The following is a 25203-nucleotide window of genomic DNA, read 5'->3' on the forward strand; positions in this document are numbered from 1 at the left end:
TTGGATTTTGTGAAATCATGTGTGTGAAACTTTTGAAAATTGTAAAGCACTATAGAATTTAAAGAATCTTTATTCAATTTTTTAAAATTAAAAATTAAAAAAGAATTGTTTGCTTGTGTTCTAACATGCAGGTAAGTGACTTGCAAATCAGTTTAATACTTTTGAGGCGTGCTTTTAAGTCTCGTTATGATGGGTCCAGAATAGTGTTTATCATGGGATTAATTCATCCTTATTTTTAAAAGTGTGACTAATTTAAGGAATTTCCCCAATATCCTGTGTAGTAAGTCTCCCCAAACTGGCTGATAGGAATACAAACTGTTCCCAGCCCTGAATGAGCTCCAGGAGTCTAGCTTACTGCTTTCTGGTGCTTTTTTCCTTAGCTTTGGGCAGACTTTCCTCATGCACATACAGATAAATCATCAGCCAAAGGCTCAAGGGGGCTCTCCACAGACTTCCAGAAACACTCTGTCTCTATATTTCTCTGTGTCTGCACCTCTTTTTCTCTCTCTCCATCTCTCAGTACAGTTTGTCTGTCTCTGATACTCTATCTGGCAAATTCTAGCCCTCTTGGCCCACTGAATTCCAACGTCTGTATCTTAAATTCAGTAAGACAGGTGGGCTTTCTTTTGGGCCCATCTTTCTTCACTGTGCCCTAAAAATAGGCCTGCTCTCAGAGATCACAGCAATGAGCAGCCTAGTGTCTAATGCCTGAAAACTGGTATTTTTCTGGTATTCTAGTTTTTTTCTCGTAGGAGGGTAATTCTGATAGCAGTTAGTCATGCATGAGCAGTGTAGCAGAAATAATGTATAACCTCTAGAAGTAGTGTGACAACTCATTCAAATTTAGTTATCAAATAAGTAGACAGAGTCTATCTCTGGCATTGCCAGTAACTATTTGAAATGTCCTGGTCCTCATTTTTTTTTTCATCTGTAAAATATACTTGTAATGGGATGAGATTTAGTATGTCAATATATATTTAATAAGCATATCATTGTATTTTATCCTCAATTGTCCCTAATTATGTGTTTCCCACTGTAGTCCCATTTGCTGCTTATAAAAATGCCAGCATCTATGTTTTCCTTTATTAAAAAAAATAAGATTCCACTGATCAATAGCTGTGGCTAATACATTCATAGTGATTTTTCTAACCCAGAAGAGAGACACTGCCACTCCCTACTCCTGTCTCTAATGAAACTTCAAAGAAAGTTTATGAGTATTGTCCTCTGTGACCAAGAGCCTGGCAGAGACAACTTTACCTAGGACCTCAGCTTCCCTGGTACAGTGCTCTAGCCAAATACACCCCGGCATTGGCACACACACGACTGTAAATATTCATAGCCCTAGACATTTTTGTATTATTGGGCACCCAATGACTTCTATTCGGTGACTTCTGTCTGTGTTGTCTGTTTTGGAATTTAAGATCCTAGAAGACAGACTTTTAGGAGTTAGGGCACAGAGCATGCAAAGTATAATGTGATTGCGATAATGCAGTGCAGGAGAGAGGTCATGATATGCTTGCTGGGAACCTAATTTTTATGCCAGGTTTCCTAACTTCTAACCCTTAGGTGGAATAATAATACAAAAAAAGTAAAACAAAACAAAAATGAAAAGGTGATGTGGGTAATAAGCCAGTTAGCCTTACTATTTAATTTCCATCTAGTTGTTTTTTTTTTTTAAGTTTTATTTATTTTTGGCTGCGTTGGGTCTTCAATGCTGCATGCGGGCTTTTCTCTAGTTGCAGCGAGCAGGGGCTACTCTTCGGTGTGGTGCGCGGGCTTCTCATTGCGGTGGCTTCTCTTGTGGAACACAGGATCTAGGCACGTGGGCTTCAGTAGTTGTGGCACGCGGCCTCAGTAGTTGTGACTCACGGGCTCTAGAGCACAGGCTCAGTAGTTGTGGCGCATGGGCTTAGCTGCCTCACAGCATGTGGGATCCTCCCGGACCAGGGCTTGAACCCGTGTCCCCTGCATTGGCAGGCAGATTCTTAACCGCTGTGCTACCAGGAAAGTCCCTCCATCTAGTTTTTGAATTCAGAATAACTCAAGTAATGGTATGGGATTATTTATTGTTAGAAAATTCCATTAAAATGGAAAATAGTATTTACGATAGGCTTGATATAAAAATTAATCATTTAGTACAAACACAGTGTGATATTCCACAAGTACAAATTTTCTACCAAGAGGCTTAAAAAGACATGGAATTACACTATAAACATATACACATACACGTATAGACACAAAGATAGATAACTCTAAATTATATATATTAAATGCAACGGGTTTAGGTAGAGTTCAGCAGTTTTTACTTGGCTTAAAAATATGAAAACAGGGACTTCCCTGGCGGCGCAGTGGTTAAGAATCTGCCTGCCAATTCAGGGGACACGGGTTTGATCCCTGGTCTGGGAAGATCCCACATGCCGCGGAGCAACTAAGCCCGTGCACCACAACTACTGAGCCCGCATGCCTAGAGCCCGCGCTCCGCAACAAGAGAAGCCACTGCAATGAGAAGCCTGCACGCAGCAACAAAGACCCAACGCAGCCAAAAATAAATAAATAAATAAATTAATTTTAAAAATATGAAAACATTGTACAAGCAGATTTAAAGAGATTTTGATTATATTATCAACGTACATTGGGTACAAATGTCATGTAGTTACTCTAGAATGATCTGCTATGATTGAAAACACATGTGAAGAGTTTAGGCTCCTGCAGGATGTGTGGCAGCAACAAGGCCCTAAGTATGTATTTGTGCTGCCCGCCATGCATGCAGATGAGGGACGTAGATACACTTCCCAGACACAAACAGCGCAGCTCTGCATGCCATCAGAGAGAGATGGAGAAGGCTTACCACGTTGTACAAGCCGATGCACCAACGTTCAAATAAAATCTGCCCAGAAAATCCATTAACAAAGGCGAACCAAAGCTGAAAGAGAAGGAAGCCATGTGAACCGGGTCAGGGTTGACCTAAAGATACCCGTATATTTTAAATAGTGGCAAGAGGATGTACACCTCAGCTGGCAGAACTGTGGGGAAGTGACTACTGAGGAGGCCCATACAATTATTCTTTCATAAATTATGAACTTCAGGTATCACATATTACTGACATTTAAAATATTGATATACTTTATTACTGGCATACCTATTTATTCCAAAATATGAATTTCTTGCAAAAGGACACTTGCAACTAATCTCAAATCAAGTAACAAGGGTTTATTGTATGTCTTCTACGGGCACAGTTACCACAAATATCCTTTCCCTATCACAGTGTTTCAATTTAATAGCAAGCATATACTGGGCACTTACCATATACACGGCACTGTGCTGTTACTTTAAATGTGTTATCATATTTAATCCTCATGGCAATATGATAAAATAGGTATTATTACTACTTTTATCTAGATTTAAGAATTGTTATCTAGATTTAAAAATTGTGGAAACTAAGGCTCAGAGAGGTTAAATTATTCACTCAAATCACACAACTAGTAAGTGGCAGAGATGGGATTTGAGCCCATATCCATATGACTCTCAGCATGTACTCATTATCTCAAGAGTCATGTACCAAAATATTCATTGCAGCTTTATTTACAATAGCCAGGACATGGAAGCAACCTGAATGTCCATCGACAGATGAATGGGTAAAGAAGATGTGGCACATATATACAATGGAATATTACTCAGCCATAAAAAGGAATGAAATTGAGTTATTTGTAGTGAGGTGGATGGACCTAGAGACTGTCATACAGAGTGAAGTCAGAAAGAGAAAAACAAATACCGTATTGCTAACACATATATATGGAATCTTAAAAAAAAAAAAAAAAGGTCAGAAGAACCTAGGGGCAAGATGGGAATAAAGATGCAGGCCTACTAGAGAATGGACTTGAGGATACAGGGAGGGGGAAGGGTAAGCTGGGACAAAGTGAGAGAGTGGCATGGACATATATACACTACCAAACGTAAAATAGATAGCTAGTGGGAAGCAGCCGCATAGCACAGGGAGATCAGCTCGGTGCTTGTGACCACGTAGAGGGGTGGGATAGGTAGGGTGGGAGGGAGGGAGATGCAAGAGGGAAGAGATATGGGGACATATGTATAACTGATTCACTTTGTTATAAAGCAGAAACTAACACACCATTGTAAAGCAATTATACTCTAATAAAGAGGTTAAAAAAACAAAACAAAACAAAAAAACTCTCAGCATTCTAGGAAAAGCGGGGAACTTCCTCACCTTGATGAAGGGCATCTACAAAAATCCTACAGCTAAAATTATACCATGAAAACACAACATGACAAGATACAGGCTGGGAGAAAATATTTGCAAACTTCTTTCTGACACAGGACTAATATCTAGAATATGTGGAGAACTCTCAAAAGTTAACAGTGAAAAAAACTAACAATCCAGTTAGAAATGACAAAAGATATGAAGAGACATTTCACTGAAGAAGATATGCAAAGAGCAAATAAGTACATGAAAAGATGTTCAACATCATTAGCCGCTAGCAAAATGTAATTTAAAACTGCAGTGAGATCTTACTACACAGCTATCAGAATGGCTAAAAAAACAAATAGCAGTAACACCAAATGCTGGCAAAGATCTAGAAAAAAAGGATAACAGATACTTTGCCAGTGAGAATTTAAAATGGTAAAGTCACTCTGGAAAACAGTTTGGCAGTCTCTTTTAAGACTAAACATACACTTACCATATGACTCAGCAAATGTACTCTTGGACACTTACCCTAAGTGAAAACTCGTGTTTACACATAAGCCTATACACATGTTAACAGGACTTTATTCATGATGGCTCCAAACTGGAACCAACCTACATGTCCTTCAACAGGTGGAGGACTACACAGCAATAAAAAGGAAAAATGATTGTTCGTGCGACAACTTGGATGGATCTGAAGGGAATTATACTGAGTGAAAAAAATCCAGTCTCAAAAAGTTACGTACTCCATGATTGCACTTTTATAACATTCTTGCAAGAACCCAGTTGTAGGAAAAGAGAACAGATTAGCCACTGCCAGGGGTTAGGGGTGGGTGTGGATATAAAGGAGTAGCACAAGGCAGATCCTGTGGATGGGGCAGGTTTCTACCCTTTATTGGAACAGGTCTGCATCTTGATTACTCTGGTGGTTATGTGAGTCTACACAGGGATAAAAGTGCATAGAGAGACACACATGCACACATACACACATGTGGCATGTAAAGCTGATGAAATCTGAATAAGCTCTGTAAGTTGTACCAGTATCAATGTCCTGGTTTTCATATTAACACCTGTATTATACACAGTGTTATCTTTGGGGGAAACTGGGTGAAGGGTTCACAAGATCTCCTGTAAATATTTTCTGTAACTTCCTGTGAATCTATAATTACTTCAGAATAAAATGTTTCAAAACATATTTCCACAACCAAATTTAAAGCTTACACAGGTATTTTTTAAGTCAGAATGGTAGTTAGAAGATTCACTCCCATATCTTGGCTATTGTAAATAATGTGCCCATCTACAAAGGAATAAAGATGTGGTATATACATACAATGGAATATTACTCAGCCATAAAAAAGAATGAAATGATGCCATTTGAGACAACATGTATGGACCTAGAAATATAACAAAACAGAAATAGATGCCCAGACAGAGAGGACAAACTAGTGGTTACCAATGAGGAGAGGGAAGTGAGGGAGGGGCAAGATAGGGGTGTGGGATTAAGAGACACAAACTACCACGTATAAAAAAAATTAAGCATGCACACATGAAAATAATATAGTATTGTAAATCAACGATACTTCAATTAAAAAAACCAATACATAAATAATAATTTTTAAAATAAACAAGTAGCAAGGATATATTATACAGCACAGGGAAATACAGCAGTTATTTTGTAATAACTTTAAACAGAGTATAATCTGTAAAACTACTGAATCACTATGTTGTACACCTGAAACTAATATAATATTGCAAATCAACAATACTTCAATAAAAAAAGGAAGATTCACTTCCCATATCCCATAACCCTTATACACTACACACTAGAGCAAACATGCTTTTTCAGAAGCAATAAAGGCATGGCAAACTTTCAGAGCCCATGAAAAATGCAGTTATGGATCTCTTCCTGGGTCCATTTTCAGGAAAACAGAGGCCCTGCTGCCGGGCGCTGTGCCAGTGTGGCCGTGAGGACGGCAGCCCGCGGGGGGCGGCAGGGCTGGCTACAGTGTGGAAGCCACAGCCCCGCTGCCCCCAACACGGGGAGGAGGGCAGGGACGGGTTTCTTTCATGTCATTTTGTTAACGTGGAGACGATGCTGGTGAAAAGGTTTCTCTTTCCACTTGCTTCAACCACCAGTGCTAAGTGCAGCCGAGACACAAAAGGAAAGAGCGGGTGTCTGCGAGGACAAGGCCCTTCCCGTCCCTGAGTGGGATGTCAGGAAGGCAGCAATAGCCTTGCGACAAGATTTCCCGTGTCAGGAGGAAGACAGCTCAGAAGCCTAGAGATTTCTGGTGCCTTGAATCACCAGGAGGATCTGGAGCCGGCAGAGATGCACTTCGGTTCCAAACAGGATATTTTTTTTTAACCACAGATTATGTCAACAAGTTATCATGACATCATAACAAAAAATGTTAGCAAAATATGTTAAATTGATTTTATGTGAGCAAAAGCTTAAAGCAGGATCATGTAACAGTATTTTAAGTGAGATAAATACGAAAAAAACTAAACTATCAAGCTGTATGTCAAAGATAAGATATAACTCCTCAAGTAAAGAAAGCGTTATCTCCTTTCTTACCTCAATGATGTATAACACAACATTCTTGTACAAACGATACAATATGCATTTGGTCACTCGAAAATAATTCCAAGTTCCATAAACCAACAGAAGCTTCTCTAAGTAGCTAAACTAAAAGACAGAAATAACGGTCAATGGAGTTCAAAGGAACCTACCACTTACTGACAAACTCCACAAAATGTTGTTTTCCCACCTCAGCAGTTCCTACTCTGGAGGACAGAAGCAGAATGAAACCTATTCCCAGACAACCTGACATGACTGTTCACTATAAAGGAATTTTTTTAAAGCTTTATAAAATTAACTTTCATCATTAAAATAAATGAATAAACATCACTTTTTTGCCCAGCAAATTCTGCTTGGATTTTCACTTGTCACCTACAAGGCTTTGAATTTAATCTGATCCACATCTAGGACCTTAATCATGAGAAGGGGTCAGCATTATTTAATGAAGTAAGAACCTGGAAACAAGAACCTCTGTCATGGATTTTTCTGTCTGATCAAGTCTTATGCGAATCATAAAACTTATGGGAATCACTTCCCCCATTTCCTGTAATAAATATATAAAGAGAAAAAGTAAAATTAAAAAGGAGGTAACGTGTGATCTCTGCAGCACGCCTCAGCTGCCTTACCTCATCTATGTGTTCCTTTGCCACAGCACTTTGCACCTTCAAACGAAGTGAGCAGGGCTCACTGCTCACCCACTGCTTACGCCCAGGATTCATGCCTAAGATGTGGGAAGCGCTCAATGAACATTTTGGGGGATGACTATTCGGGAGAATTATTCCGCAAAACGAGACAATTCAGTAATTGTGACCAAGAAAATTAAATACTGACCTCAAAGTGGCAGAAGGCGGTACACATGGGAAAAAATAGCCTTTCAAAAAGGACTGCTTGAGAGTTTGGAACATGAGGGTCAGGAAGCGGAGGGAGATGCTGAGTCGTGAAATGCACAGCTACACTGAAATAAGTGAGTTCAAGAAGGCGGCCAGCCTTTGTTTTTACCTAGAGCTTGCTATTAAACCAGTCATTACAGACAACACTCCTATTGTCCCAATTTTTAGCTTTGCACTGATTTATTTGCAGGGGGAAAAAAGACATTTGAAGTCAAAGTTGTATTTCCTGGGATGGTTTTAAAATATTAAGAAGTTTAGGGAGGAAGAAACAAATACTCTACTCTTTTCTGCAAAGAAAAAGATCTAGGTTGTGACCAGAATGTTACACGATCCTCTCTGAGGAAGGGAGAGTCGTGCATTGCAAGAGGCAGCAAAGGAAAGATGGCTGCACCCTCAGCTCCAGCCCACCTGAGGGTGGGGCAGATGGGGCGGAAATGGGAGAATGGCCACCACGGCCCTGGGGACAAGACTCATTCCGGGGGGAGTCTGAAACAGCCCACACCGTGGAGGACACCCTTCTGCCCAGCTCCGGTCAAAGAGCTGCTCTCAGGTAAAATCGAGACTGAAAAACAAACAAACAGAAAGAAAAACGGATGGAGCTCAAAGTGCTTTCATTAACCTGAAATAGCATTTTAATAAAAAGGGGCCAAAGCATGAGTCAGATCAGTCTCCCGCATTAGTGACTGGCTTGGTGAGGCGACTTAGGGTGGGTGGAAGGAAGAAAAGAAAGCCTGGAATCCTATACCATCTGCCTGATCACAGCTGCAGCTGCAATTCTAAACCCTTTTAATATTTGGTATAAAAAGAGAACGCTGGAATTACCTTCCCTAGAGAAAATGGTGAACAGATATTCCCCGGGGGCCCAGGACACCTGATTCCGGCCAGCTGTGTGCAGCTGGAGTGTTTACTAGGTCAGTGTTTACGGCACATGTAATTGCTGAGCCCACAGGAAGCATGCATCCCAATGGCATTGAGCAGTGAAGGAAACAGGTGAGTGTGGTGCAAACACTTCTGTGTTTACAGACAGGTGCTTTGATGGTCATCCACTGACACTTTCCTTAACTCAGACCCCTCGTACAGAGGAGCCCCAGTTTTCCCGTCTATAAAACCAGGACGCTTAATCCATGAGTAAGGAGAAGATTCTAGAACTGACCTGATTCAGACATCGAGACCGTATGCTTTCCATCTATGTGGCAGAGCCCTAACAATCCATGCTGTTACCACTCTAGTTTTAGGCATCCACTTACCTTTGGACAGACTACTAAGTCAGCTAGTCTCTCAGGGAGAGCCACCATAAGAACAGCCCCGCAGGGGTGGCCTACCTGGAGGCCCAGGGTTATTCCTAGGGAGCTGCTCAAGAATTACATGTGGCTCCTGAGTCCAGCAAGAATGACAGTGTTATTGTTCATTGCTCAAATGTGATAAAAAATTACATCTATTCAAAGCCAATATTAAATTATTAAAACATTGTTCCAAAATATCTTAATTGTTCATTAAAATGTTCTTCAAAAGTAACAATATTAAAATGTAGAAACAGGAGGTGTTCTCGCTAACAGCAAAGGATGGTGCATAAACATGCAGGAGGTTTAAATCATAGGACCATGCACTCTTCTTAAACACCTTCCAAAAAATGCGACAGCCACTGTGGAGGACAGTTTGGCAGTTTCTTACAAAACTAAACATACTTTTATACATACCATACAACCCAGCAATTGCACTGCTTGATGTTTACCCAAAGGAACTGAAAACTTCTGTCCACACAAAAACCTACACACTGGGACTTCCCTGGTGGCACAGTGGTTAAGGATCCACCTGCCAAGGCAGGGGACACGGGTTTGATCCCTGGTCCGGGAAGATCCCAAGTGCCGTGGAGCAACTGAGCCCATGCGCCGCAACTACTGAAGCCCGCGTGCCTAAAGCCCGTGCTCCGCAACAAGAGAAGCCACTGCAACGAGAAGCCCACGCACCGCAACGAAGAGCAGCCCCCGCTCGCTGCAACTAGAGAAAGCCTGTGCGTAGCAACGAAGACTCAATGCAGCCAAATAAAAAGAAACCTGCACACTGAGGTTTATGGCAGCTTAATTCATAACTGACAAAACTTGTAAATAACCAAGATGTCCTTCAGCAGGTGAATGGATAAACTGTGAAACATCCAGACAATGGAATATTATTCAGCACTGAAAAGAAATGAGCTATCAAGGCTTAAAAGATTTGAAGGAACTTTAAATGCATATAATTAAGTGAAAGGAGCCCATTTGAAAAGGTTACGTTCTGTGTGATTCCAACTATATGACATTATGGAAAAGGCAAAACTATGGAAACAGTAAAAAGAGCAGTGGTTTCCAAGGTTTAGGACAGAGGGAGGCATGAACGTGTGAAGTGCAGAGGATTTTGAGGGCAGTGAAACTACTCTATGACACTGTAATGGTGGATACGTGTCACTGTACATTCGTCCAGACCCACAGACTGTACACCACCAAGAGTAAATCCTAATGTAAACTATGGACCTTGGGTGATAATGACCTGTCAGTGTAGGTTCATCGGTTATAACACATGTACTGCTCTGGTGGAGGATCTGATAATAGGGAAGGCTTTGTGTAGGGGGCATGGGGATATATGGGAAATATCTGTACTTTCTGCTCCATTTTGCTGTGAAGCTAAAACTCCTCTAAAAACACAATTTTTAAAAATGCCTGCCAAGAGGCAGTGTCTCCTTTAAAAAAAAAGGAAATAGGGATATTTTAAGTCTTTACCAAGAGACACCACGAAGCAAAGCACACAGTACAGACTGGAGAGACTGGGGACTTGGAGGTTATATTAGTAGAGCTACAGATTCTCAGTGGCAGCAGTTTTGCCAACTCCAGAGCTGGTAATGGGAAGACTTTATTTATGCCAAGTGCATAAGGACAAAACTAAAGAGAACCCCAAATGTTGTAATAGGAAAGAATCTTTGTATTCTATTGCAAGCTCAGCATTAGAGGGATGTCGCCTTGAAGCTTAAATTATACATAATGGCCCATTTCTCGGAACCCTGCTTCCCAGGTAATGAGCATTAAGCTAAAATACCTTTGTTTGGCTCACAGGAAACATCCTGACCAGGCTCACCTGTGAATGACTGCAGGGACAAAGAAATTAACACATCCCCTCCAGAGGCTGATGGGAACTAGGAAGTGTTTGACTTCACTCCATCCCCTTTCAGCATAAAAGAAGCCTGAATTCTAACCCAGGCAAGGTGGTTCTTTGGGACACAAGTCCAGCATCTTCTTGGTCTGCTGGCTTTTCAAATAAAGTTGCAATTCCTTGTCCCAACACCTTGTCTCTCCATTTATTGGCCTGTATGTGGCGAACAGCACGAGCCTGGCCTCGGTAACCAAGTGCTGGTAGTTTCTTACAGAAAGGAGCTTAGAGAGTGGGGTAAACCTCGGGGGGTGGATCCGAGGTCTTCAGCACTCTCCATGCCCACCTGACCACCCACGCCGCTGACCTGTGCGATGGCATAATCCGAGTTGTTGGTGGCCTGCATGCCCTCGTTCCCACTGATTCCCACACCCACGTGGGCCGTCTGGATCCCCGATGGCCAGGGTGATGGCCTTTACATGTTCCTTAACCATATCCACTATCTCAGCCTTCTGGAGGGGAGATAACCTGAAAAAAAAAAAAAAAAAGACAGACGACCATGTTTTAGTGTTCTGTTTTGGTTCATTTTACTTCATCCTGTTCTAAAAGGCTTTACAAAGGAGTCAGCAATAATCTACATACAGCCACATTCAAATGGCAGTTACTGGTAAATTTCCCAATTCATTAAGTAAGCTTTTTACAGATATAAGAAAGTTCCTACCTACCCCACCAAAAACAAAAAGCAAAGTAAAAAAATAAAACCAAAAAAACACAGAGTCACTGCTTTAACATCCCCAAAGAAATACACAATATTAGTTGCCCAGTTTACATGGAGTTTGCCATTTTCCCCACCACTACCTGTTGTCTGACGTTGGCCTGCTATATTAATTTACATTATCTACATACGTGAGAGGAAGAAGTGGAGGGCTACTATTTCTGAAACTGTAGGAAGGCATGTACCCAAAGACTGGAACACAGAGTAGCCTCTGAAAATCAAACTACTTGAAAAATACAAGGAGACATAAAAACGAGAAGGTTATCAGTCGGGAGAGTCAAGGTCATGCTGTGGGAACAACAGCAACAAACAAAAGCTAAGTGACTTAACAAAAGTTTGTTTATTTCTCATGTGATGTGTCTGATGCAGATTAGGGTACGTCACTGATACTTTTTTTTCGGGGACAAGCTACAGAAGCAAATTTTATATTCCTAAAAAATTTCAGAATAGCAGACCCTGTCTACCCATAAAATATTTACAAATATGCCAAGGAAGGAGGGCAAAACTTTACCTCTTATTCATCACTCATTTATTCATTCACTCAGGAAGCTAGACACGTACTTCATCAAAAATGATAAGGGCACACAAGGGTTTTACATTCTAGTAAGCAAATGACCTCAGTTATCATTCTCTTCCCACAGAACAGCTCCTAAAAACTAATTTAAATTTAACCTTTTCAAACTTCAGGTGAGATTATTAAAAACTGAGGAGAGAGAAGGGTTCCTTGATTAGAACACACTCCAAATTTTAAGGTAGAAGCACTGCTGGTAAAAACTTTTGCTTCATAATGAAGAGAATATAATGCATTACCATCACTACATCGTAGGTATAATATGAAAAGTTTCTGAAGTAGAGGATGTTAGAAACCATTTGTAAGCCTAGTTCCCATCAAGAGATACTGGTTCTTTTACTGAAATACTTGCAATGATAATAACTTCACCATTTAGACTGATGATCACTTTCATATTTAGACTGTGATATATGTGGAGGGGAAAAAAACTAACTCAGTTTGATTAATCTCAAGTCTGACTCTTCATGTCTTCATTCAATCTTAATTCCATCCTCTTGACAACCAAGTTCTCCCAATATCAGGGACCAACCCAATAAGCCTTCTCTGCCCCCTGCCACACACCCTCAAGTCCTTCAAGCACTTCTTCATGCAGTTCTGCACCCTTTACCAAAGCTCCAAGTCAGCTCTGACCAGTTAAGAAGAGAATTGGACTATTACTATTCTGATTCTGGAGCTCCCCACCCATGTATGAAAATACAGCCTAAAATAATATTAGTCTTTTAACAACTATCTGTTAGTTGAGTTTCAATCAATAAAATATTTTAAGTCATGTTTCCATATGTGGGCATTAAGCCAAATCTCCCTAATCCTGGAATTGATTATACCCAATTGATAGTCTTTACAGTCATGTCTGGAAAAGTTCATCTTGTCATTCTATTGGCTGAAACAGCACAGAAGTTCCAAAGTGGTCTATTTCACAATATCTGAAGTAAGGGGGAGAAATCTACTAGGGATAGAAAAAAAAAAGTCAATATGCTATATGATGCAATAAGAAAACATAATCCTAAAACACAGTAGTAATTCAAAATAGACATTAAACAGCTAATTCCTACCCTTTTCAACTGAACAGACATTATTACTTTCCAAAAAAATCAAAGAAACTTATGACAATTATAAATCAACAACAAACAGGATATCCCAAAAGAAGAATGTGAACTATTAAAAAATAGAAACTCTAGGGATGAAATAATATACTATATGAACTTCAGATCTGAGATGGGAAAAGAAAGGATCAAATAATCTGAAGTTAGACCAGTAAAAAAAAAAAAAAATCTATTCCAAAGAAGAAAGGGAGGAAAACTGAAGAAAAATGCACAGTGCCACAGACCTCTCGTCAACATTGAGCATTCAATCATATATGTAATTGGAGTAAAGGTAAAGGAAAACAAAAGCATCAGAAAAATACTTGCAGAAATAATGGTTGAAAACTTTGCAATTTGGTTAAAACACATCAATTTAGGGATACAATGAATCCAAAGTAGAATAAACACAGTGAGAACTACACTTGGTGGCAACACAGGCGTACTGCAGGAACCCAGTGACAAGGAGAGAACATGGAAAGCAGCAAGAGGAAGACGATACACCACATACAGGGCGACAACGATAGGATGACCTTCTCGTCAGGAACAAGGGAGCCGGAAGACAACAGAACGACAGATTCAAAGTATGGAGAGAAAAAAACAACCGAGTAAAGTGTTTACCCCGACGATAGATTTAAGTTAGAAATCAAAAACAGAAGGAAGATAGGAAATACCTAAATGTGTGGGAATTAAACAACACACATTTAAATAGCCCACGAGTCAAAAAGGAAATCGCCGGTGCTTTGTGACCACCTAGAGGGGTGCGATAGGGAGGGTGGGAGGGAGGGAGATGCAAGAGGGAAGAGATATGGGAACATATGTATATGTATAACTGATTCACTTTTTTTTTTTTTTGATTCACTTTGTTATAAAGCAGAAACTAACACACCATTGTAAAGCAATTATACTCCAATAAAGATGTTTAAAAAAAAGGAAATCACAAGGAAAATGAGAAAATACTGTACCTTGAACTAAATGACAACATATCAAAATGTGTCAGCTGTAGTTAAATCATTGCTTAAAGAAATATTTATATCTTGAAATGCTTTATAGTAGAAGAGCTTAAAATCAACTATAAAAGCCTCTACCTTAAAGAACTAGAAAAAGAACAATAAATGAAATCTAAAGTAAGGTGAAAGTAGAAAATAATACAGATATGAATATGTTGTATTATATATTGGAATATTATATTATTATATATTATGATTATACATTGTATGACTATTATATATATTAATATGTTATATATATATAATATATATACACATTATATATGCTATATATATCAGAATGCAAATAGAAACTGGACAAACCATAGAGTTGGCCCCTTGAAAAGATCAGCAAAATGGGTGAAGCCCAAGCTAGACTAATCAAGGAAAAAAAAAGAGAGAGTAAACACAAATTATCCACATGAGGAAGGAAAGAAGGAATACTAACACAAATCACACAAAAGTAAAAAATAAATGAACCCTGTGAAGAACTTTATGCCAACAAATTTGACAACTAGATAAACAGACAAATTCCTTGAAAGACACAAACTGCCAAAACTAACCGAAGAAGAAGTAGAAAATATCTAAATATCTGCTGAAGAAATTGAATTATTCATCAAAATCTGTCAAAAGGAAAGTCTAGGTCCAGATTGTGTCAACAGTGAAATGTATCAGACATCCTAGGAAGAAATAATACTAATACTACAGAAAGTGTTTTAGAAAACAGAGGACAGAGAAACACTTCCCAACTCATTTCATCAGGCTGGAATTGTCCTGATACCAATGCTAGTCAAAGACATTAAAGGAAATAAAACCACAAAGAAGTATCCTTCAGGAGCACAGACTAAAAATTCTTAATGGAATTTTAGCAGAATGTGCAGAAAAATAAAATTAAATCATAAAATTTTAAAGCCATGAAGGATGCTGGAGACGCAGCTTACTCTTCTTTTTTACCGCCCTCCACACTCCTCTTGTAAGTAACAGTTTCAGCCAGTTCCATACCCAGTTGTTTTCACCAGTTCAGCACACAGGTCAGTCAGCAGACTTCACTTTTATGTGCATTTCTGTTTACTGTTCACCTGATGGGGACACTTAAGCGTGAGGACATGGAGAAACCAAGGCACCGGATCACATAAGCCTGGATAATTGAGAGCTGGAGTCATAGTTGTGCCGGCTGATGAGTGACCCCTGCAGAAGCTGGAAGGGGAAGACAGTGAGGTCAGGTTGGTCATTCCCTGCTCCTCCCTGCAATGTCCTCCCCAGCTGGTTGTCTGTCCGCCACAGCTCACTGCTCCTCTCAGGGCAGCCCACTCTGCAGAACCCTCTCCTTTCAGGTCCCAGGGACCACGACCTCTGATCCCTTTAGACCTAGGGGTACAGCAGCACTTTCCCTGTTACCAGCATGTAAATAATCCTTCTGTTTTGCTTCTCATTTTAGGCTCCTGACAGCAAGTATTTACTTTCAGAGCCAATGAGAGATGATGCCCCATTTCTGGGAGAGAGCGTATGCAAATCTTCCTCTGGACACAAACCTATGAGGATGTGAGGCTCGGGTCTGCCACTGCCAAATGGGAACCAGCCTGGGGATAAAGCCTGCACCAGATGTATCACACAGGAGACACTGTTTGAGCCCACATCAAACCACAAGTGAAGCCAGATTTAGGACAAACCACCAACAGTCCACACAAGCCAACTGCTGGAATATCCATCCTTAGTGGCAAAATCAGCCCCTGTGTTTCCCCTCTCTGCCTCTCTGGTACATCCTTCCATTGTCCCCTCCAGTTTCCACCAGCATGGGTAGGGAGTGAGAGCAGAGAAAAGGTGAGAATTCCTTAAAATACTGTTATGATGCAAAATGAAAACCGGTTTATCAAATCTGAACGGTTAAAAGAAACCATTTTGGTGAACTGATTTATTGATGAGTTTGCTTGCTTCTCTTGAGGTCAGTTCTACCTGCAGAGTTTTCAGCTATGTGAGCTAATAAATTCCCTTTTCGCCTAAGCTGGATTTGAATTCAGCTTTCCATCATGTCTTTCAGCTCTAACTGATAGAAGACTAGGTCACAAAGAATCCTGAAGGCTAAATAAACTACAGACACCTCAGGGGAAAGCAGAGTGAAGAACAGAAGTTGCTGAATATTTTTAGTAGATGCTGAATGACAGTGAACACAGAAGGACATTTAAGGGAGGTGTGTGAAGCATAGAGTGGACCGCACTGATTGAGGGGCACGCCTGTAATAATATTTACAAGTCCAATGCACTAATATGCTCTAATAATTGGTCCATTTACTATTTTTACTGAGGAGCAAGGAACAACTATTCTGCACATAGTTTCATGATTTTCTCAGTTCCAGGCATCTTGGTTGTAGATGACTTGCTTTTTTAAAAAAACAATGTTTTTGCTTGCACTCCTACTCATAACTTCATTTTCCTCTAGGTGTCAGTGAATTGTTTGTAAATTTGCCCTTCACTGTAAATAAACTGAGGGCCTTTGTTCTACCTGAAAGACTTCTTTCATTACATCGATGAACAATGTACCATTGAAAAATTATAAACTGCTTTTGAATAAATCTTAAACCTGACACCATGAATTAAATCCAGACTTTTCATTTCAGATTGAGCAAATATTTTCCCAGGAAGGAACTTTGTCTCTACAAAAACTTATATTTCCATGTCTATATTTTCTTCACATAAACAATATTAAATATAGCAGGAAAAAACAGTGAATATATTCTTACCTACAACATAATACTGCTCTGCATGAGAGGGCCAAATTAAGGAAGCTCTTCTTAACTTCAAAGTGGAGGGCATACTTCAATGTTTTACCATCAATGATTAGGGCCAGGTCATTTTGTCTACCTAACAAGGCTCCAAGATCTTGGCAGTTCTGATTAATCACTTGTTGTGTTGCCTAAAACAAAGAGGGGAAAATTACTTCATCATTTTAAATATAAATGAAAAGACCTTTTGAGTCTAGATGGTAGATTAAGGCGTATGTTTACCTCCTTCTTCCCGGTGAAAATCTCACAGAATTGAAATTTAAAAGTAAATAAATAACATGAAAAGATGCTTGAGATCATTAGTCATCAGGTAAATGCCAATCAAAACCACAATGAGATACCACTTCATACCCACTAGCATGACAAAAGTTAAAAAGTCAGATAGGGGCTTCCCTGGTGGCGCAGTGGTTGAGAATCTGCCTGCTAATGCAGGGGACACAGGTTCGAGCCCTGGTCTGGGAAGATCCCACATGCCACGGAGCAACTAGGCCCGTGAGCCACAACTACTGAGCCTGCGTGTCTGGAGCCTGTGCTCCACAACAAGAGAGGCCATGATAGTGAGAGGCCCGCGCACCGCGATGAAGAGTGGCCCCTGCTTGCCGCAACTAGAGGAAGCCCTCGCACAGAAACGAAGACCCAACACAGCCAAAAATAAATAAATAATTAATTAATAAAAAATATATATATATATAAAAAGTCAGATAATAACAAGTGTTGGTGAGGATGTACAGAAATCAGAACTCTCATACACTGCTGGTCAGAACGTAAAATGGTGCAGCAACTTCGGAAAATAGTCCAGCAGTTCCTCAAACAATTAAACGTAGAATTACTGAATGACCCAGCAATTTCACTCATTAGTGTATATACACTCAAGAGAAATGAAAACATATGTCTGCACAAAAATTTGTATATTAATGTACAAGCAGCATTATTCATAATTAACCTAGAAGTGGAAACAAGCTGATGAATGGATAAACAAAATACAGTATATGCATACAATGAAGTATTCTTTAGCTATAAGAAAAGGTATGAAGTACTAATGCATGGTACAACATGGACGAACCTAGAAAACATTACGGTAAGTTAAAGAAGCCAGTCACAAAAGACTGCCTGTTATAGGACTTGATTAATATAAAAGTCCACAAGAGGCAAATCCATAGAAACAGAAAGTAGGGGAGTGTTGTTTTGGCGGGGGGGAAGGAGGGTCAAGGAGATGACAGCTAAAGGGTACGCAGTTTGTTTTAGAGATGATGAAAAGTTTCTAAAATTGATTCTGCGGATGGTTGTGTATATCCCTAAATGCATTTAAATCCATTGACTTATCTTAAACAGATTAATTTTATGCCATGTGAATTATATCTCAATAAAGCTGCTTTTGAAAAGGTATGTAAGTAGGAGTGAATTCTTAGTTGGAAAATACGGAAGGGTGCTAATAGCAGACGAGGAAGTTTGGGGAAATTCTGGAAAAACTTTAAAAGATGGGAACAGAATAATGGGGTCGACCTCTGTAAAACTGGGTATCAGGTGTCTAAAAGAGAAGGACTGTTGTAGAGAGAAGGATTGTTGTAGAGACTCGATTTAAGATGCAGGAGTCACCTCCTGTACCTTATTTTTTTTTACCCCATCCTTTCTTTCCTTCAAAATTCATATAAACTGTTGAAAGCTCAAAATTTTACAGAAATGACTCCCACGCCAGTGACAGAGTCAAAAATTCAAGTAGTGGAGTATTTCAACCAAAACATGTAATAAAATTTTAAGTGATATAGATTAACAGTAAAGAATATTCCTTCATCAAATGCAAGTAGAATAAAAAACAAAAAACTGAAAAATATCAGTTATCACCATTTATTGAAAGACTGGTGGACCTGATCAGTGTACCAAATATTTTTTGAGGTATCTGCTTTATTTCTGTGACTCGCTAAAATGAATGCCATAAAGTAGTAAATCATATTTAAGGGTTTATTATTTAATTATTTTTCTGAACTATAATTTTCACTTATATTCAATGATTGATAGAGGAGATTTAAGATCTCAACTTTCCTTAACATATTAATAAATGAAATTTTAACAAAATGTGCCACTTGGGGAAAAATTTTTAAAAGCACAACAGGTGTCAAGCACCAAAAGATTTAATAAAATAATCCTCAACCCTCTTTTTCTCAAAAGGCCTTCATTGCTTATTACTCAAATGCAATAACTGTGTGTGTTTCCTGAATTAAAAGGTAATTTAATAATCCTTGAATTACTGAGGCCTTTATATAAATTTGAAGGTCTAATAACAGATGGAATTCAAAAGCGTGAAATTGGATTTCACACTGTGTAGGAACTATTAAGTGTACTATAACGTATACATCATATTAAACATTTCCACCTCCACTCTTTCCACACAGTTGACTGAATGTTCCATGAATGGTCTCAAGTGACTGCAATGGTTCTTTCCCCCAAATGGAATCTGACAAAATTGAAGGCTGCCTCTACTTTAATAACTTTTCCCACGTTTCATTGATTACTGAACCCAAAACTTGGTGCTTTTCTAATTACCATATTGTTTTCAATTTTACAATTGCTTAGGAACACTAAATGCTTAAAGCTAAAACTGTCAGTTTTAACGTTTAATTTTTTTTTCTCGTCCCTAATTTATTTATCTGTTTCTCTTTTCCACTGCTTCTGCTGCCAATACCAACGGGAGTTAAGCCAATTCTGACATAGTTCATTCTAGAATGTGACTCTGTGACTGACTTTCTGAAATTAATTACGTAAAATACAGTTTGGTAACCGGCAGTACATTATACGGGAAAATTGCATTATATGCTTCAATTATGTAAAACAAGTACATCAATAATTTCATAATGATTATTTAGGGATAACGAGCTTTGAAAATGATATAACTTTAAAGTTTACAGGAACTTAAAACATGAGAAAAGCTTAGAGAGACAAAGTACCAGGATCACTATTTAAACCACAATATTTAAGTGAAATAAAGCCTTCCAAAGTAGGCTACACTAAGACTAGCTTCTGGATAATTCTAATTATCTATGTAATCGACACCAAAATGTTCACAAATTTTGTAAACACAAATTCGAACATATGTCTCAGTTTCCTTTGGTGTATATAATTTGGAGAAATAAAAACTATAATTCAGCTTTCATCTAATATTTAACAATGGAGGGGCTTTATAAAACATAAGAAGATGCTGCTCTATGTTATACTTTTAAAACCCTTATTAATGGGACTTCCCTGGTGGCACAGTGGTTAAGAATCCGCCTGCCAATGCAGGGCACACGGGTTCGAGCCCTGGTCCGGGAAGATCCCACATACCGCAGAGCAACTAAGCCCATGTGCCACAACTACTGAGCCTGCGCTCTAGAGCCCACAAGCCACAACTACTGAGCCCACACACCACAACTAGTAAGTCCACACACCACAACTACTGAAGCCCATACGCCTAGAGCCCATGCTCCGCAGTAAGAGAAGCCACCGCAATGAGAAGCCCACACACTGCAATGAAGAGTAGCCCCTGCTCGCTGCAACTAGAGAAAGCCTGCGTGCAACAATGAAGACCCAACGGAGCCAAAAATGAATTAATTAATTTTTTTAAAAGGACTTATTAATAGTACAAAATCTATATACAACCCCAAACACATGCAAACTAAATTGAGAAATAAAGAAAAATGATAGAAAAGATACCATCACTATTATATGCTATGAAGAGGTAAGACATGAATTAACTACTCCTTAAACATGATGAGATTTCTTTTCTTATATTACGTTGAATACTTTATTGAGGTATAATAGGCAGACAGTAAAATGCAGAAATCTTAAACGTACAGCTCAATGAATCTTTATACACACACACACGTTTGCTTCCAGTTAAGAACCATGACTGCTATACATGTAATAAAAGTGTTTACTCAGAAGAAAACTGAAAGTTCTAACAAAAAGTAATTATTTGATACATAAAAATCAAGAAGCTGGGGAAAAAGGGTTTAGATTAAAAATATACACTTAGTGAAATAGAATATAACATAAAAAGCAGAAAAAAACATGAAAATCTAAAGTTATATAAATCTATGAGTAAAGTATAAAAGACTATTTTTATCTTAATTTCTTTCAGACACACTGAACTGTTTAAAGTAAAAATTATACCACTGGCTTATGAGGCTTTAACCTTTTAAGATAAATACATTTAAATGAGTGTATAGGAAAACTATAAAAGTTCAGTAGAGGGTAAGAAATAAACCTATATGATTCTAGGTTTCTGCAAGAATGTCACTGCCATTCTTACAGAAAAAAAAGCTGAACATACTGAACATCAACTCCGCTTGCATCCATCAGAGAACTGAGGTTACAGGACTAACCGCCGCCCCAAAATCTGGAAAGACATGTGAACACAGAGAATTACAGCTGAATTCTGTTTATCTGGAGAAGAAGCTGGACCCAGAAGCGAGTAGGAACACTTCAATGGTAATTTTGAAGAACTGGTGGAGGCTGAGTGTGGAGTAGCACAAAGGTGAGAAACTCCCTGAGCTGCAGCCTTAGTGGGCGGCCCTCACACTTCTGTGCGTTTACCTCTAAGAACCTCACGGTGAGGTTCTCATGGTGAAAAGCTAAACAAATTCCCCTCATGGCTCAGCAGGAGGAGGGTAAAAGTAACCATTGTGAAATATGCCCAGAGCATTCTCCACTGCAAAAGCCTAGTCTCCGAGGTTAAGGACTTTACCAGAGCCTTATCCCACCTGGAGGGAAAGGCATTTATCCAACTCCATCCCCCTCGGGCCTCCCTGTCTCACCTAAGGGGAGAAAGAAAGCACTAAGAAACACTTATGAAGACACAAGGGGCACAGTTTCAGTTAAAGACTGAGATTTAATCCTAAGATTACAGAAAACTTCCCCTCACACATACATTAACACCACACCCACAGGGCTGTAAAAACACTGTGAAAACACTAACAGAAAGGAAGAATATCTTTTATGGGCTCAACAGTAGACTGGACACAGCTGAGGGAAGAATTAACAAGCTTAACGATATGTCAACAGAAACTTCCCAAAGTGAAATTCAGAGAGGAAAAAAAAAAAAACAAAAAACCCACAACAGAATATTCAAGAACTGTGGGACAATTTAAAAGGTCTAACATACAAGCAATTGGAATACTAGAAGGAGAAGAAGTAGAGAACAGAAGGAAAAGTTTGAGTACTAATGACTGAGAATCTTCCAAAATTAATTGCAGACACAAGAGGATAGGCCCAGGAAGTTCAGAAAATACCAAGCAGGATAAATGCCAAAAATCTACACCTAGGCATATCATATTCAAACTGCATAAAACCAAAAACAAAGAGGAAATCTTGCAAGAATCCAGAGCAGAGACAAAATCCACCGTACCTGTAGAGGAATAAAGATAAGAAATGATAGAATTCTCATCACAAACCTTGCAGTCAAGAAGAAAGTAAAATATTTAAAGTATTGAAAGAACAAGAAACCCCAACGTCTAATTCTGTATCCAGTGAAATTAACCTTCAAACCGAAAGAGAAATAAAAACTTTCTCAGACAAACAAAAACTGAGGAAATTCATCGCCAGCAGATCTGCCTTGTAAGAAATATTTTTTAAAGTTTTTCGTAGAGAAGAAGAATGATCATGTCAGAAACTCAGACCTACATTTTTTAAAAGGAAGAGTGTCAGAAAAGGAGTAAATGAAATCTATTTAAAAGTCTTTAAAAATGAGTCTAAGAAAATGATACAGTAAAAAATATTTAACAGAACGAGCCATTTAACTTTTAAGGGCAAGGATGTTCAATACTGAATTCCAAAGTTCTTTCATTCTTGCAAGGTAAATGCCATCTGTCTTTTCAAACTTTTCATAATGACTGCTATATAGACAGATTCTTTTTTTCTCCTCTTTCCATTTTAAAAATGAAGGATCTGAATCCTGGATTTGGTATGACACCAGGGGGGTGATAAAGGACTAGCCTCAGACAGAGGGAGGAATAAGTGGGAACCAGGGCTGACACCAAACAGAAAACCAGTAGAATTTTCAGAGTCTCGGGAAAGTATCTTGGGGCAAATCTAGACTTTCCAATGGACTTGAGTGGGAGTTGAAGGCAATCTTATGTAGATTTTAACGGAGCTGGGTAACCCTCAAGTAACAAGTTGGTTACATTCATATTAAATATAATTTAAAAAATCACTTACCTCTAATGAATTTGCATTCAATTTGAATACGAGGCATTTGACCTGATAACAGTTTACAGGAATATGCTACAAAGAGAGAAATAAAGATGTCACATATTTGAAGGCTCAATGCCTTGCATGAGCTCATTTTTAAAATCTATTTATATTCTTCCTTTATCATACTTTCTGCCTCATGACTATTTCAAACCCAGTAGCTCATCGCAAAAACTGAGTGAGGGGTTGTAGAAGGGAAAGGAATCAAAAAATTGGTTCATTTAAATCTTAAAAGGCAACCTAAACAGAAAAGATTGGGAAGGTGCATATAACTAATGGCTAAATCTGTACTTTTCAATGTCTATGGATTTTTATTTTTATTATCTTTTTATGACATGAGCTTCAGATTATGCTTTATAATAATTCCAAGATTTTGAGGAAGCCAAGCTCTGCTCTGTCAAATTGCTATATCAACGGTATGATACCTAGTATACTATTAATATCATCCAAGGTACGACCAAAAGAAATAAATGTGTACATTTCTTGTACATCTCAGGAAGCATTTTCCAATTTGAAAATTTTAAGTCATTCTCACTTTTAAAATTAGACTGAGAAATAAATATATATACAGAATTAGCCTAAGGGGGCCCAAATACAATCTGTATCTAGAAGAATGAAACCATCTCTGAGATAGATGAACCCTTTCCAGAAAGGTTGAGTCTTTATAAAAGCAGTCATTTAAAGCTGAGTGAAGCTGAGGAGACATCCACTAACAGATAGTTCAATGACAGGTCACTTTCTTTTCCTCCCAAAGGGTTAAAGGGGCATGATGTGAAAGCTCTTGGATAAATGAAAGGAACTAACCCAGCTGTGGAAAATAACGGGAAGTAGTGATTCAGTTGTTAAGAGGCGAGCTCTTCACAGGTTGAGCAAGTTAGGACAGTATTTCTCCTCCATCTCACAGGTTCAGTTTTCCTCTCTGAGAATTAATGGTTGTCCTAAGGAGATGGTATGTGTGCATATAATTCAGCAGCTACCCGCTGGTCCACGCACCCTCCCACTCTCCAGACAGCCATCTCATACTGTTTCCTCTCCCCACAAATCTTCAATATATCCTCTCCAGCTTCCTTCTCAGCAAAATGAAAATGTGGGCCCCTTGTTCACAAAAAAAAAAAAAAAAAGGAAGGGGGAAATGCCATCACAGATACTAAAATATAAAGGTTTTCTTTAAAAATATTTTATACTTAAAAAATATAACAGGTGTAATGGTGAATAACAACATAAACTTACAAACTGCAAAAAGTTATATTTTGGTGCCATAATTTTATATAATGCAAGAAATACTTTATTAATGTGAAATCTTGATTGATCATAAGATTCTTCTGCCTTAATTTTCTGCAGATTCATTTATTAGATCATCAAAATTTACTTTTAGCAACTTTATTTTCAAGCAATATAATTGAAAGCAATGTTACTCTTGACAAATGAAAGATTTTAAGTTTTTATCATTTTTAATTTTGAGCAGGATCTTTCTGCTAATATAACTATTGCTAGAACTATTAAGAGAGTTTTATAGACTGTAAGAACTCTGTGATAAATTTCTGATAAATAATTTTGAAAATTAAATTTTTGTACATCTATAACTGATGATTCCTATGGAACAAATTTTCTAAAATGATTTCATACAAATCAATTTCATGTAAGTTGGAATTGAAATGTAAATTTATACAACATCATTTTAATGTTTCCTTTGAAATTTCCTGAAACTTGTAGATGTAGTACAAAATAACAAAAGTAGCTTCATATGTATGTGATTCAAAATGCCTCTATGTATGTAGTCTGTTCAATTACAAGGAGAGAATCATTTTTAAATGGTCTTCTTCATTAATTATTGGTTTATCTGATGCTTCCTAGGTAAACAGTGTTCTATTCCATAAAATATGATGATCTTTAAATTAAAGTTCTGTTTGGAGCATGTGGATATTTGCTTTGCATTGTTGCAATGCTTTTTCAAAAACCAGAGATTCTAAACTTTTCAAAGAATTCTCATGACTTCCTGACA

General features: G+C 38.5%; 1 protein-coding gene across 1 annotated transcript in view; it reads right to left on the minus strand.

The window, feature by feature from the left end:
• The window catches only part of LOC309615448 (phospholipid-transporting ATPase IB-like), a 61131-nt gene that overhangs the window by 4235 nt on the left and 31693 nt on the right, over window positions 1-25203 (minus strand). The window contains exons 12-15 of the mRNA XM_082365107.1: window positions 23169-23234; window positions 16938-17110; window positions 15203-15397; window positions 11154-11314 (exon numbers count right to left, since the gene is read on the minus strand). Of these exons, the coding sequence (XP_082221233.1) occupies window positions 17091-17110; window positions 23169-23234 (86 nt within the window). The 3' untranslated portion in view covers window positions 11154-11314; window positions 15203-15397; window positions 16938-17090. The remainder of the gene's footprint in view (window positions 1-11153; window positions 11315-15202; window positions 15398-16937; window positions 17111-23168; window positions 23235-25203) is intronic.

The sequence above is a fragment of the Balaenoptera borealis genome (assembly GCF_965194805.1).
Source record: "Balaenoptera borealis genome assembly, chromosome: 18".
Taxonomy (NCBI): domain Eukaryota; kingdom Metazoa; phylum Chordata; class Mammalia; order Artiodactyla; family Balaenopteridae; genus Balaenoptera; species Balaenoptera borealis.